Consider the following 14847-nt stretch of genomic DNA (forward strand, 5'->3'; position numbering starts at 1 on the left):
CCGTCCCGCCGCCCTGATGCCAGCTGCCAAATTCTCCGGCACCGTTTTTTGGGCGGGGGCGGGGATCACGTTGTGCCGGTCGGAGACCGTTGGCAGTGGCCCCCCGGCGATTCTCTGGGCCACGATGGGCTGAGAGGCCGCCCGCTTTCGGCCAGTCCCGCCGCCGTGAAATACACAATGTCCATACCGGCAGGACCTGGCTGTGAGGGCGGCCTGCGGAGTCCTCGGGGGGGGGGATGGATCCGGGCCCCGGGGAGTCACCACGGTGGCCTGGTCCGCGATCGGGTCCCGCCGATCTGCGGGCGGGCCTGTGCCGTGGGGGCACTCTTTCCCTCCGCGCCGGCCTCTGTGAAGCTCTGCCATGGCCGGCGCGGAGAAGAAACCCCCTGCGCATGCGCCAACTTGTGCCGGCTGGCGGAGGCCCTTCGCCGGCCTAACCCCCGGAAGTGCGGAGGATTCCGTAACTTCCGGGCGGCCCGACTCCGGAGCGGTTCACGCCGCTCCTCGGCGCCAGTGAGGCCTGCCTGCCGGTTGGGGGAGAATCCCGGCCGAGATGCTTCTTTTCTTCTGTTTAAATGGGAATAAAGAAAACAATAAAGGGGATCCGGTCACTGTATTGATTAGTATCGGTTAAGGGGTAATTATGTTATTTCTGGTGTGATCTTAAAGATTCTAACACTGTTATGAATAAAGTTTGTTTTAATATACCATTTCAGTATTTCTTTGTGAAATCATTCCTGCAGTGAGGCGTCCTTTCCTCACTGTCTTACAAAATTAAAATAAAATATTGGGGTTTCTGTCCAGTATCCTAGCAACTGTTAAGTCTGGTCTGGGTTTGTAATAGTCCCATTAGATTGGCAGTGAGCAAATGTAGCTCATTTATTCAAAAATGGAGGGAGACCGAGATGAGGAGGGATTTTGTTGCTCAGAGGGCAGTGAATCTGTGGAAATCTTTACCACAGAGGGCTGTCGAAGCTGGTTCGTGGAGTATGTTTAAGGCTGGGAAAGATAGATTTTTAATCCGTCAGAGAATCAAGGGTTATGGGGATAAGGTGGGAAAGTGGAGGTGAGGTTTGAAAAAGTGGCGACGACAGTGGAAAGCTGGCAGCATGACATCCGCATTTGAATGGTGGTTTCCAAGGTCTGGCTCAGTCTGTGACAACCACGCCTGAGGGTCTCGACATCACGTCCCAGTCGCTGAGGGACGTGTCCCAGACGCAGGTGGACATTGCTGAGCTATACCTCTTCCTCAATGTCTTATGATCTTTTGAAGACAAGGCAGGAAACTATAGGCCAGTTAGCCTAACATCTGTCATAAGAAGCATTTTAGGAAGGCGACACAATGGTGCAGTGGTTAGCACTGCTGCCTCATGGCACTGAGGACCCGGGTTCGATCCCGGCCCGGGGTCACTGTCTGTGTGGAGTTTGCACATTCTCCCCATGTCTACATGGCTCTCACTCCCACAACCCAAAGATGCGCAGGGGAGGTGGATGGGCCATGGTAAAGTGCCCCTTAATTGAAAAGTTTTTTAAAAAAATTTTTAGGAGCCATTAATAAAGATGTTATGTCAGGTCATTTGGAAACATTCAGAGCAATCAGGCAGAGTCAACAGGGTTTTGTGAAAAGGAAATAATATTTAACCAATTTGTTGGAGTTCTTTAATGGATTGTTGGACTTTATTTCAAGGCTGGTGGTAGTGCGATTAAAGTAGAAAGTCAAGAATTTATTGAGGTTCTGTTACAATCCACCTGGAGACAGCATTCAGCTCTGGCCATTGCAGATCAGGAGGATGTATGCCTTAGAGGGGTATGTCTACTGCCATCACCTGGGATATGTGTAGCTGGTTACTCACAGAACAGTCAATCAGAAACACTCACCAAAGGGCACGATTATCGGACATGTGATACTGTACGTCATCACAACAGCAAATATACACATGGTCCAGGCATACTCCAAACCAAACTGATACTCATAGGCTTGATTCTAGAGAAAGAGAGAGGGACGGAAGGATGGAACAGAGTGATCAAGTATTCAATAGTCACAATCCTCAGACTTTCACCAATTAAAAGAGTATTTCAGAACGGGAGATGTGGGAACTCAATAATGACCCCCTCCCACTAACCCCTGGATATTGAGACACACACGACGGGATTCTCCCCTGTCGGGATTCTCCGCCGTCGGGATTCTCCCCTGTCGGGATTCTCCGCCGTCGGGATTCTCCGCCGTCGGGATTCTCCGCCGTCGGGATTCTCCCGTCGGGATTCTCCACTGTCGGGATTCTCCGCTGTCGGGATTCTTTCCTGATTCTCTGCCGTCGGGATTCTTTCCTGATTCTCCGCTGTCAGGATTCTCCGCTGTCGGGATTCTTTCCTGATTCTCTGCTGTCGGGATTCTCCGCTGTCGGGATTCTTTCCTGATTCTCCGCTGTCAGGATTCTCCGCCGTCGGGATTCTTTCCTGATTCTCCGCTGTCGGGATTCTCCGCTGTCGGGATTCTTTCCTGATTCTCCGCTGTCAGGATTCTCCGCCGTCGGGATTCTTTCCTGATTCTCCGCTGTCGGGATTCTCCGCCGTCGGGATTCTTTCCTGATTCTCCGCTGTCGGGATTCTCCGCCGTCGGGATTCTTTCCTGATTCTCCGCTGTCGGGATTCTCCGTCGCGCCGGCAGCCCGGGGATTTCCCGACGGCTTGGGGCTGCCCCACATTGGGAAACCCCATTGGTCAGCTGGTGAGACGCGAATCCCACGGCCGCGACGCACCAGAACTCTGGTGCAGCGAGACAGAGAATCCCGCTCACAAGCTCTCCCGTGTCAGATGGGAGTAACTTGTTTACTCACTGTACACTGTGTCTTTATAACATTGAGAATTCTTTGAACATTTTTGCCGTGACCCTTACCTTTTTCACATGTATCTGCTCAGCCTTTGATTTAGCGAAAGCCAGTCGTGCTGTGTATACAATCAGCCCTGGGATTCGTAGCAATTCCATCGCTGTGCCAATCAAACTGGATGTTATCACATAGTTAACAAAGAAAGCTCCATTATCTGGGAGAAAGACACATCTACGAGAGAAGGAAATGGGTAATTCACACTGGGAAATGTAGAACATAGAACATACAGTGCCGAAGGAGGCCATTCGGCCCATCGAGTCTGCACCGACCCACTAAGCCCTCATTTCCACCCTATCCCCGTAACCCAATAAACCCTCCTAACCTTTTTGGACACTAAGGGCAATTTATCATGGCCAATCCATCTAACCTGCATGTCTTTGGACTGTGGGAGGAAACCGGAGCACCCGGAGGAAACCCACGCAGACACGGGGAGAACGTGCAGACTCCGCACAGACAGTGACCCAGCGGGGAATCGAACCTGGGACCCTGGTGCTGTGAAGTCACAGTGCTATCCACTTGTGCTACCATTCTGCCCACAGATGCAGAGTAAGTCACAAGCTCATCTAATTGAGAAGGTTTATTTATAGATTCCGAGATACCGGGATTGCTGGAGTTTAATCAAGGGGTTTGGACAGTTTATACCCAGCAGTGAGTCAGGGAAAGGTAGCAGAAGGTCCAGATAATGTTCAGGAGGAGATTCCATCATGGCAGCTGGGATATTAAATTCAACCAGTTAAAGATCTGACATATAAAGATAATCTCAGGTAGCCATGGAACTACCCGATTAATAAAAAACCCATCTGGTTCATTAACTAACCCTGGAGAGGAAATCCCAACCTGGTCTGGCATCCCTGTGACTGTCAGCTGACCTCTGGAATGGTCCAGCCAATCACACAGTTGTATCAAATCACGACAGGAAAGTCAAAGAATAAACCCAGACAGACCATTGGCAGTGACCTGGCAGTGGTTACAAGAAAGGTGCACCCTGACCAGTACACTCTGAAAGGTCTTCCTTGCTATCATCTGAAAACTTGTGCCAAAATTATAACAGCTATCTCACAAACCAGCCAGGAAACAGCCTGACAGAGTCACACTCACTAAATCACACTCAGAACCAATGTTCCGACACTAGCATCACCATCTCTGGGTATGTCCTGACCCACTGACCGGTCAGATCCACCAAATATTGAGGCGGCAGAGGTGTTATTGTCAAAATGAAGCCCTCAACAATGACACCTGGGGTTGGATTGTCCGACACCGGAAATGCAAATCGCGATCGGGCAGAGAATCAGGCACCTTGCAAAAATCAAGGATTGCACTCAGTGCAGATTCCGGTGCCATGCGCTGGTCCCTCCCTGCCAGCGATGTCGGGGTTTGTGCCCCAAGCTTAAGGGGCATTAGCATGCTTTTAAATCTATTTAGCGGGTTGGACACAGTGTGCTCTGTCCCTCCGCGAAGCTCCGTCCCTCTCAGGCAGAAGTCAGGGAGTTAGTGTAAGTGGAATGTCTAAGAGATGGTTTTTTGGAGCAGCTTGTGACAGAGCCACAAGGATCTGTTTTGGGGCCACTGCTGTTTGTCATTTTTATAAATGACCTGGAGGAGGGCGTAGAAGGATGGGTGAGTAAATTTGCAGATGACACTAAAGTCGGTGGCGTTGTGGACAGTGCGGACGGATGTTACAAGTTACAGAGGGACATAGATAAGCTGCAGCGCTGGGCTGAGAGGTGGCAAATGGAGTTTAATGCAGAAAAGTGTGAGGTGATTCAGTTTGGAAGGAATAACAGGAAGACAGAGTACTGGGCTAATGGTAAGATTCTTGGCAGTGTGGATGAGCAGAGAGATCTCGGTGTCCATGTACATAGGTCCCTGAAAGTTGCCACCCAGGTTGAGAGGGTTGTTAAGAAGGCGTATGGTGTGTTAGCTTCTATTGGTAGAGGGATTGAGTTTCGGAGCCATGAGGTCATGTTGCAGCTGTCCAAAACTCTGGTGCGGCCGCATTTGGAGTATTGCGTGCAATTCTGGTCGCCGCATTATAGGAAGGATGTGGAAGCATTGGAAAGGGTGCAGAGGAGATTTACCAGAATGTTGCCTGGTATGGAGGGAAGATCTTATGAGGAAAGGCTGCGGGACTTGAGGCTGTTTTCATTAGAGAGAAGAAGGTTAAGAGGTGACTTAATTGAGGCATACAAGATGATCAGAGGATTGGATAGGGTGGACAGTGAGAGCCTTTTTCCTCGGATGGTGATGTCTAGCACGAGGGGACATAGCTTTAAATTGAGGGGAGATAGATATAAGACAGATGTCAGAGGTAGGTTCTTTACTCAGAGAGTAGTAAGGGCGTGGAATGCCCTGCCTGCAACAGTAGTGGACTCGCCAACATTAAGGGCATTTAAATGGTCATTGGATAGACATATGGATGATAAGGGAATAGTGTAGATGGGCTTTACAGTGGTTTCACCGGTCGGCGCAACATCAAGGGCCGAAGGGCCTGTACTGTGCTGTAATGTTCTCTGTTCTAGAGCCTACTAGGGAACAGGCAATTCTGGATTTGGTGATGTGTAATGAGGCATACTTGATTAGGGAACTTAAGGTGAAGGAATCCTTAGGGAACAGTGACCACAATATGATAGAATTTACCCTGCAGTTTGAGAGGGAGAAGCTGCAATCAGATGTAACAGTATTACAATTAAATAAGGGTAACTACAAAGACATGAGGGAGGAGCTGGCCAGAGTTGATTGGAAAAGGAGCCTAGCAGGGAAGACAGTGGAACAGCAATGGCAGGGGTTTTTGGGGGTTATTCGGGAGGCACAACAGAAATTCATCCCAAGGAGGAGGAAATATGTTAAGGGGAGGACACGGCATCCATGGCTGACGAGGGAAGTCAAGGACAGCATAAAAGCAAAAGAAAAAGCATACAAAGTGGCCAGATGTTAGTGGGAAGCCAGAGGATTGGGAATCATTTAAAAGCGAGCAGAGGACACTGAAAAAAGCAATAAGGGAGGGAGACGATGAAATATGAGTGCAAGTTAGCTAGTAATATAAAGGAAGATAGGAAGCATTTCTTTCAGTATATAAAAGGTAAGAGAGAGGCAAAAATAGACATTGGATCACTGGAAAATTGGCTGGAGAAGTAATAGAATTTACAGTGCAGAAGGAGGCCATTCAGCCCATCGAGTCTGCACCAGCTCTTGGAAAGAGCACCCTACCCAAGGTCAACACCTCCACCCAATCCCCATAACCCAGTAACCCCACCCAACACTAGGGGCAATTTTGGACACTTAAGGGCAATTTATCATGGCCAATCCACCTAACCTGCACATCTTTGGACTGTGGGAGGAAACGGGAGCACCCGGAGGAAACCCACGCACACACGGGGAGGATGTGCAGACTCCGCACAGACAGTGACCCAAGCCGGAATCGAACCTGGGACCCTGGAGCTGTGAAGCAATTGTGCTGTCCACAGTGGGATGCCAGAGCTCCAGGAGAACCAGGGGGCAGAGGTGAGTGCAGTGGCCATCACTAAGGAGAAGGGTCTGGGGAAACTGAAAGGTCTGAATCAAGGTGAAGTGTTCTTACAGGGAACAGATCAGTCCGAGGGGGAGTCATTGAGGAGTCTAGTAGCTGTGGGGAAGAAGCTGTTCCTATGTCTGGATGTGCGGGTCTTCAGATTTCTGTATCTTCTGCCTGACGGAAGGGTCTGGAAGATGGCAAAGCCTGGGTGGGAGGGGTCTCTGATAATGCTGTCTGCCTTCCTGAGGCAGCGGGAGGTGTAGACAGAATCAATGTGAGGGGGGCAAGTGTAGTGCACAAAGACTCCGTGAGACGAATAGAGTGAAGTCGATGAGGTTTTATTAAGCGTGTCTGTTCCCCCGCAGCTCGATAGTAAACTGGCCTGCGGGGGAAGACTCCGGCTTCTTATACTCCGCCTTCAGGGCGGAGCTTGAGGTCAACGGCCAACCAAGACCCGGGATCTGTCAGCCAATGACATTAGGGCTTCCAGTCCCACATGACCCCCAATACATACTACCACAGCAAGTTCACCACACTCTGCAGTTTCTTGCGATCTTGGACCGAGCAGTTGCCATACCAAGCTGTGATGCAGCCGGATAGGATGCTCCCTATCGCACATCTGTAGAAGTTTGTGAGAGTCGATGCAGACATGCCTAATTTAGAGTAGAGACGTTGTTGGGCTTTATTGACCATTGCATCAACGTGAGTGGACCAGGACAGACTGTTGGTGATGGTGACCCCCAGGAACTTAAAGCTCTCGACCATCTTCACTTCGGAGCCATTGATGCAGACGAGGGTGTGTGTCGTGCTGCGCTTCCTGAAGTCGATGATCAGTTCCTTGGTCTTTCCAACATTTAGAGAGAGGGTGTTTTCGGTACACCATGCAACCAAGTGATTTATCTCCCTCCTGTAGTCTGATTCGTTGTTGTTTGAGATATGATCCACCACAGTCGTATCATCTGCAAACTTACAGATTGAGTTGGAGTTAAATCTTGCCCCACAGTCATGTGTGTACAGGGAGTACAGTAGAGGACTGAGAACACATTCTTGCGGGGCTCCGGTATTGAGGATTATTGTGGAGGAGGTGCTGTTGCCTATCCTGACAGATTGCGGTCTGTTGGTGAGGAAGTCCAGGATCCAGCTGCACAGGGAGGGGTCAAGCCAAGATTGCGGAGTTTGGTTATTAGTCTTGTCGGGATAATGGTGTTGAAGGCGGAGCATCGCTGCTCTCCAGTTAAACCTCTACCTTCCCTCTCTCCAGTTAAACCTCTACCTTCCCTCTCTCCAGTTAAACCTCCTCCTTCCCTCTCTCCAGTTAAACCTCCTCCTTCCCTCTCTCCAGTTAAACCTCCTCCTTCCCTCTCTCCAGTTAAACCTCTACCTTTCTGCTCTCCAGTTAAACCTCTACCTTCCCTCTCTCCAGTTAAACCTCCTCCTTCCCTCTCTCCAGTTAAACCTCTACCTTCCCGCTCTCCAGTTTAACCTCCTCCTTCCCTCTCTCCGGTTAAACCGCCTCCTTCCCGCTCTCCCGGGATAAACCTCCTCCTTCCCTCTCTCCGGTTAAACCGCCTCCTTCCCGCTCTCCCGGGATAAACCTCCTCCTTCCCTCTCTCCAGTTAAACCTCTATCTTCCCTCTCTCCAGTTAAACCTCCTCCTTCCCTCTCTCCAGTTAAACCTCTACCTTCCCTCTCTCCAGTTAAACCTCCTCCTTCCCGCTCTCCAGTTAAACCTCTACCTTCCCGCTCTCCGGTTAAACTTCCTCCTTCCCTCTCTCCGGTTAAACCTCCTCCTTCCCTCTCTCCAGTTAAACCTCTACCTTCCCGCTCTCCAGTTTAACCTCCTCCTTCCCTCTCTCCAGTTAAACCTCCTCCTTCCCTCTCTCCAGTTAAACCTCTACCTTCCCTCTCTCCGGTTAAACCTCCTCCTTCCCGCTCTCCCGGGATAAACCTCCTCCTTCCCTCTCTCCAGTTAAACCTCCTCCTTCCCTCTCTCCAGTTAAATTTCCTCCTTCCCTCTCTCCGGTTAAACCTCCTCCTTCCCTCTCTCTGGTTAAACCTCCTCCTTCCCGCTCTCCCGGGATAAACCTCCTTCCCTCTCTCCAGTTAAACCTCCTCCTTCCCGCTCTCCACTTAAACCTCTACCTTCCCTCTCTCCGGTTAAACCTCCTCCTTCCCGCTCTCCCGGGATAAACCTCCTCCTTCCCTCTCTCCAGTTAAACCTCCTCCTTCCCTCTCTCCGGTTAAACCTCCTCCTTCCCTCTCTCCCGTTAAACCTCCTCCTTCCCTCTCTCTGGTTAAACCTCCTCCTTCCCTCTCTCCGGTTAAACCTCCATCTTCCCGCTCTCCCGGGATAAACCTCCTCAATCCCTCTCTCCGGTTAAACCTCCTCCTTCCCGCTCTCCCGGGATAAACCTCCTCCTTCCCGCTCTCCAGTTAAACCTCCTCCTTCTCGCTCTCCGGTTTAACCACCTCCTTCCCTCTCTCCGGTTAAACCTCCTCCTTCCCTCTCTCCAGTTAAACCTCTACCTTTCTGCTCTCCAGTTAAACCTCTACCTTCCCTCTCTCCAGTTAAACCTCCTCCTTCCCGCTCTCCAGTTAAACCTCTACCTTCCCGCTCTCCGGTTAAACTTCCTCCTTCCCTCTCTCCGGTTAAACCTCCTCCTTCCCTCTCTCCAGTTAAACCTCTACCTTCCCGCTCTCCAGTTTAACCTCCTCCTTCCCTCTCTCCGGTTAAACCGCCTCCTTCCCGCTCTCCCGGGATAAACCTCCTCCTTCCCTCTCTCCAGTTAAACCTCTATCTTCCCTCTCTCCAGTTAAACCTCCTCCTTCCCTCTCTCCAGTTAAACCTCCTCCTTCCCTCTCTCCAGTTAAATTTCCTCCTTCCCTCTCTCCGGTTAAACCTCCTCCTTCCCTCTCTCCAGTTAAACCTCTACCTTCCCGCTCTCCGGTTAAACTTCCTCCTTCCCTCTCTCCGGTAAAACCTCCTCCTTCCCTCTCTCCAGTTAAACGCCTCCTTCCCGCTCTCCAGTTAAACCTCCTCCTTCCCTCACTCCGGTTAAACCTCCTCCTTCCCTCTTTCTGGTTAAACCTCCTCCTTCCCTCTCTCCGGTTAAACCTCCTCCTTCCCGCTCTCCAGTTAAACCACCTCTTTCCCTCTCTCCGGTTAAACATCCTCCTTCCCTCTCTCCAGTTAAACCTCTACCTTCCCTCTCTCCAGTTAAACCTCCTCCTTCCCCCTCTCCAGTTAAACCTCCTCCTTCCCTCTCCAGTTATCCTCCTCCTTCCCTCTCTCCGGTTAAACGTCCTCCTTCCCTCTCTCCAGTTAAACCTCTACCTTCCCTCTCTCCAGTTAAACCTTGTCCTTCCCGCTCTCCAGTTAAACCTCCTCCTTCCCTCTCTCCAGTTAAACCTCTACCTTCCCACTCTCCAGTTAAACCTCCTCCTTCCCTCTCTCCAGTTAAACCTCCTCCTTCCCTCTCTCCAGTTAAACCTCCTCCTTCCCTCTCTCCAGTTAAATTTCCTCCTTCCCTCTCTCCGGTTAAACCTCCTCCTTCCCTCTCTCTGGTTAAACCTCCTCCTTCCCGATCTCCAGTTAAACCTCTACCTTCCCGCTCTCCGGTTAAACTTCCTGCTTCCCTCTCTCCGGTTAAACTTCCTCCTTCCCTCTCTCCAGTTAAACCTCGTCCTTCCCGCTCTCCAGTTAAACTTCCTCCTTCCCTCTCTCCAGTTAAACCTCCTCCTTCCCTCTCTCCAGTTAAACCTCCTCCTTCCCTCTCTCCAGTTAAACCTCCTCCTTCCCTCTCTCCGGTTAAACCTCCTCCTTCCCTCTCTCCGGTTAAACCTCCTCCTTCCCTCTCTCCGGTTAAACCTCCTCCTTCCCTCTCTCCGGTTAAACCTCCTCCTTCCCGCTCTCCAGTTAAACCTCCTCCTTCCCTCTCTCCAGTTAAACCTCTACCTTCCCTCTCTCCAGTTAAACCTCCTCCTTCCCTCTCTCCAGTTAAACCTCCTCCTTCCCTCTCTCCGGTTAAACTTCCTCCTTCCCTCTCCAGTTAAACCTCCTCCTTCCCTCTCCAGTTTAACCTCCTCCTTCCCTCTCTCCGGTTAAACCTCCTCCTTCCCTCTCTCCAGTTAAACCTCCTCCTTCCCTCTCTCCGGTTAAACTTCCTCCTTCCCTCTCTCCAGTTAAACCTCGTCCTTCCCGCTCTCCAGTTAAACTTCCTCCTTCCCTCTCTCCAGTTAAACCTCCTCCTTCCCTCTCTCCAGTTAAACCTCCTCCTTCCCTCTCTCCGGTTAAACCTCCTCCTTCCCTCTCTCCAGTTAAACCTCCTCCTTCCCTCTCTCCGGTTAAACCTCCTCCTTCCCTCTCTCCGGTTAAACCTCCTCCTTCCCTCTCTCCGGTTAAACCTCCTCCTTCCCTTTCTCCAGTTAAACCTCCTCCTTCCCTCTCTCCGGTTAAACCTCCTCCTTCCCTCCCTCCGGTTAAACCTCCTCCTTCCCTCTCTCCGGTTAAACCTCCTCCTTCCCTCTCTCCAGTTAAACCTCCTCCTTCCCTCTCTCCGGTTAAACCTCTTCCTTCCCTCTCTCCAGTTCAACCTCCTCCTTCCCTCTCTCCGGTTAAACCTCCTCCTTCCCTCTCTCCGGTTAAACCTCCTCCTTCCCTCTCTCCGGTTAAACCTCCTCCTTCCCGCTCTCCGGTTAAACCTCCTCCTTCCCTCTCTCCAGTTAAACCTCTACCTTCCCTCTCTCCAGTTAAACCTCCTCCTTCCCTCTCTCCAGTTAAACCTCCTCCTTCCCTCTCTCCGGTTAAACCTCCTCCTTCCCTCTCCAGTTAAACCTCCTCCTTCCCTCTCCAGTTTAACCTCCTCCTTCCATCTCTCCGGTTAAACCTCCTCCTTCCCTCTCTCCAGTTAAACCTCCTCCTTCCCTCTCTCCGGTTAAACTTCCTCCTTCCCTCTCTCCAGTTAAACCTCGTCCTTCCCGCTCTCCAGTTAAACCTCCTCCTTCCCTCTCTCCAGTTAAACCTCCTCCTTCCCTCTCTCCAGTTAAACCTCCTCCTTCCCTCTCTCCGGTTAAACCTCCTCCTTCCCTCTCTCCAGTTAAACCTCCTCCTTCCCTCTCTCCAGTTAAACCTCCTCCTTCCCTCTCTCCAGTTAAACCTCGTCCTTCCCGCTCTCCAGTTAAACCTCCTCCTTCCCTCTCTCCGGTTAAACCTCCTCCTTCCCTCTCTCCGGTTAAACCTCCTCCTTCCCTCTCTCCTGGGATAAACCTCCTCCTTCCCTCTCTCCGGTTGAACCTCCTCCTTCCCTCTCTCCGGTTAAACCTCCTCCTTCTCCGGTTAAACCTCCTCCTTCCCCCTCTCCGGTTATACCTCCTCCTTCCCTCTCTGCGGTTTACTCCAGAACTGTTCAGCTCTCTCCTCCCCGCTCTCAAATAAATCAACTAAATCTATAATAAAATTATGACTTACAATTCAGTCTAATTTGAAAATACCCACAGGACTTACTCACCAGTCAGCTGCCTCTGTGTTAACTCCCGGCTCCCCTCAATCTCTCTGAGGAAATGTCAGAAATGAAAGGAGCACCTTGCTCCCTCCTTCCCAAACTCCCTCAGTCACCGAACTCCCACGTTAGCACTCTAATTCAGCCCAACGCCAGCATTCCAGTGCAAACCCCTAAATGCTCTGAACAAGGTGGTAATGATGCCCAACCTGTATCAATGCTGCAGTCTGGAATGTCACATCCACGGTGCTATTTGGGAGCAGTTCCCGGATTTTGACACAGTGACAGGCTTCGTGGATTCAAAAAGATACTTTCTGCAAAATTCCTAACCTCCCACCTACAATATCACAATATTCAGCCCATCAGCGGCCAGGAATACTCACTGGAATTTAATATCTGCTTCATCCAGGAAGTGTATGTCGAAGAGCCAGCGGAAGAAGACATCAAGACTGAAAAACAAAAGATTGGCGAATGTTATACTCCGTGTCTGGAAAGATGGTGCTGGTATATCGGGGAAATGCAATAAATTGGATTGTTTTCTGCTGGTTATATATTTTAAAGACTATTGGAAAATTTCAGCAGCTTAAAGGCAGGGACAGTTTGGTTAGATTAATGGCAGGTTAAAGGCAGGGACAGTTTGGTTAGATTAATGGCAGGTTAAGGCAGGGACAGTTTGGTTAGATTAATGGCAGGTTAAAGGCAGGGACAGTTTGGTTAGATTAATGGCAGGTTAAAGGCAGGGACAGTTTGGTTAGATTAATGGCAGGTTAAAGGCAGGGAAAGTTTGGTTAGATTAATGGCAGGTTAAGGCAGGGACAGTTTGGTTAGATTAATGGCAGCTTAAAGGCAGGGACAGTTTGGTTAGATTAATGGCAGGTTAAAGGCAGGGACAGTTTGGTTAGATTAATGGCAGGTTAAAGGCAGGGACAGTTTGGTTAGATTAATGGCAGCTTAAAGGCAGGGACAGTTTGGTTAGATTAATGGCAGGTTAAAGGCAGGGACAGTTTGGTTAGATTAATGGCAGGTTAAAGGCAGGGACAGTTTGGTTAGATTAATGGCAGGTTAAAGGCAGGGACAGTTTGGTTAGATTAATGGCAGGTTAAGGCAGGGACAGTTTGGTTAGATTAATGGCAGGTTAAAGGCAGGGATAGTTTGGTTAGATTAATGGCAGGTTAAATGCAGGGACAGTTTGGTTAGATTAATGGAACGAGTGTTTTTGATATGTTTTTTTTAACAAACATTTTATTAAGGCATTTATGGTTTTATAACAATGAAGGATACAAATACAAATGCAAACATTGTTTAGTGCCTAACACATCCCTCCATCTCCCACTGGTTAGATTAATGGCAGGTTAAAGGCAGGGACAGTTTGGTTAGATTAATGGCAGGTTAAAGGCAGGGACAGTTTGGTTAGATTAATGGCAGGTTAAAGGCAGGGACAGTTTGGTTAGATTAATGGCAGCTTAAAGGCAGGGACAGTTTGGTTAGATTAATGGCAGGTTAAAGGCAGGGACAGTTTGGTTAGATTAATGGCAGGTTAAAGGCAGGGACAGTTTGGTTAGATTAATGGCAGGTTAAAGGCAGGGACAGTTTGGTTAGATTAATGGCAGGTTAAGGCAGGGACAGTTTGGTTAGATTAATGGCAGGTTAAAGGCAGGGATAGTTTGGTTAGAATAATGGCAGGTTAAAGGCAGGGACAGTTTGGTTAGATTAATGGAACGAGTGTTTTTGATATGTTTTTTTTAACAAACATTTTATTAAGGCATTTATGGTTTTATAACAATGAAGGATACAAATACAAATGCAAACATTGTTTAGCGCCTAACACATCCCTCCATCTCCCACTGTTCCCGCCTAATCTAGACACAAAATAGCCTAACGCCCCCCTACTCCCCCTTGTGTTTTTGATATATTGATGAGCCTAACAACATTGCAAACAGATGTTTACTAAGACAGGCTGGCAACCGTGAGGCACAGACAACAAAGGGTTTGATTAAGGTGTTAAAGGTTCAAAGGAGGAAAGAAGGTGTGAGCTTAAGTGTGACGTCTCAGAAATGAAGGTAATTAAGTTTGACTTCTGAAGAGGTTCGTTCAGAGAAGGAAAGTTCAAAAGGGAATAACTTTATGTCCGGAGCATTCAACCTGTGCAAGGATAGTTTGTAGAAACTTCAATCCACAGCAGGAATCGCTGTTTAAACCGCCATCAAGCTGGGTGTGTGAAGAAGGCTTGCATTGAGAAGCCAGTTGTTTTGTTCTACTTCAGAAGCAACCCCAAAGAGTCTGTGTGGAGTCTGCACATCCTCCCCGTGTCTGCGTGGGTTTCCTCCGGGTGCTCCGGTTTCCTCCCACAGCCCAAAGATGTGCGGGTTAGGTGGGGTTACAGGGATAGGGCAGGGGATAGGGCAGGTAGGGTGAATCATAGAATCCCTACAGTGCAGAAGGAGGCCATTCGGCCCATTGAGTCTGCACCGACCTTTGGAAAGAGCACCCTACCCAAGCCCACATCTCCACCCTATCCCCGTAACCCAATCTAACCTTTTTGGACATTAAGGGCAATTTAGCGTGGCCAATCCACTAACCTGCACATCTTTGGAATGTGGGAAGAAACCGGAACACTGGCGAACTAAACATTTCTTTGGAACTGGTTTAAGTTAGTGATAGTGTGTATAGCCAAAGCTTTAGTTAAGTGTACTTCTAGTTGACTTTATTGTTGTTAATTTTATTGTTTTATAAGCATTTAATTTAATTAAAATCATCACAAAATATCTGAGACATCATTCTCTGGATTTCAAACCATTTCTCATTTGACATCAAATTGTAAAATACAGTTGCGGGCATTTGTTCCAACTTTCCTCTTCTGGATTTGGAATAACCTGGAGTTTACCATCAGCCGTGTTCTTAACATCAGTGACGGGGAAGTGGGGAGCGAAGGGGAGCAGGTTTAGGGGGT

The 14847-nt window shown here is 49.4% G+C and overlaps 1 protein-coding gene across 3 annotated transcripts in view; it reads right to left on the reverse strand.

Annotated features, from left to right (window-relative positions):
• Positions 1-14847, reverse strand: part of tmem63c (transmembrane protein 63C) — a 536405-nt gene that overhangs the window by 85095 nt on the left and 436463 nt on the right. For all 3 annotated transcript variants that reach the window (XM_072494521.1, XM_072494522.1, XM_072494517.1), the window contains 3 exons: positions 12281-12346; positions 2897-3059; positions 1879-1984 (listed from right to left, as the gene is read on the reverse strand). In XM_072494521.1, the coding sequence (XP_072350622.1) occupies positions 1879-1984; positions 2897-3059; positions 12281-12346 (335 nt within the window). The remainder of the gene's footprint in view (positions 1-1878; positions 1985-2896; positions 3060-12280; positions 12347-14847) is intronic.

The sequence above is a fragment of the Scyliorhinus torazame genome, chromosome 2, assembly GCF_047496885.1.
Source record: "Scyliorhinus torazame isolate Kashiwa2021f chromosome 2, sScyTor2.1, whole genome shotgun sequence".
NCBI lineage: Eukaryota > Metazoa > Chordata > Chondrichthyes > Carcharhiniformes > Scyliorhinidae > Scyliorhinus > Scyliorhinus torazame.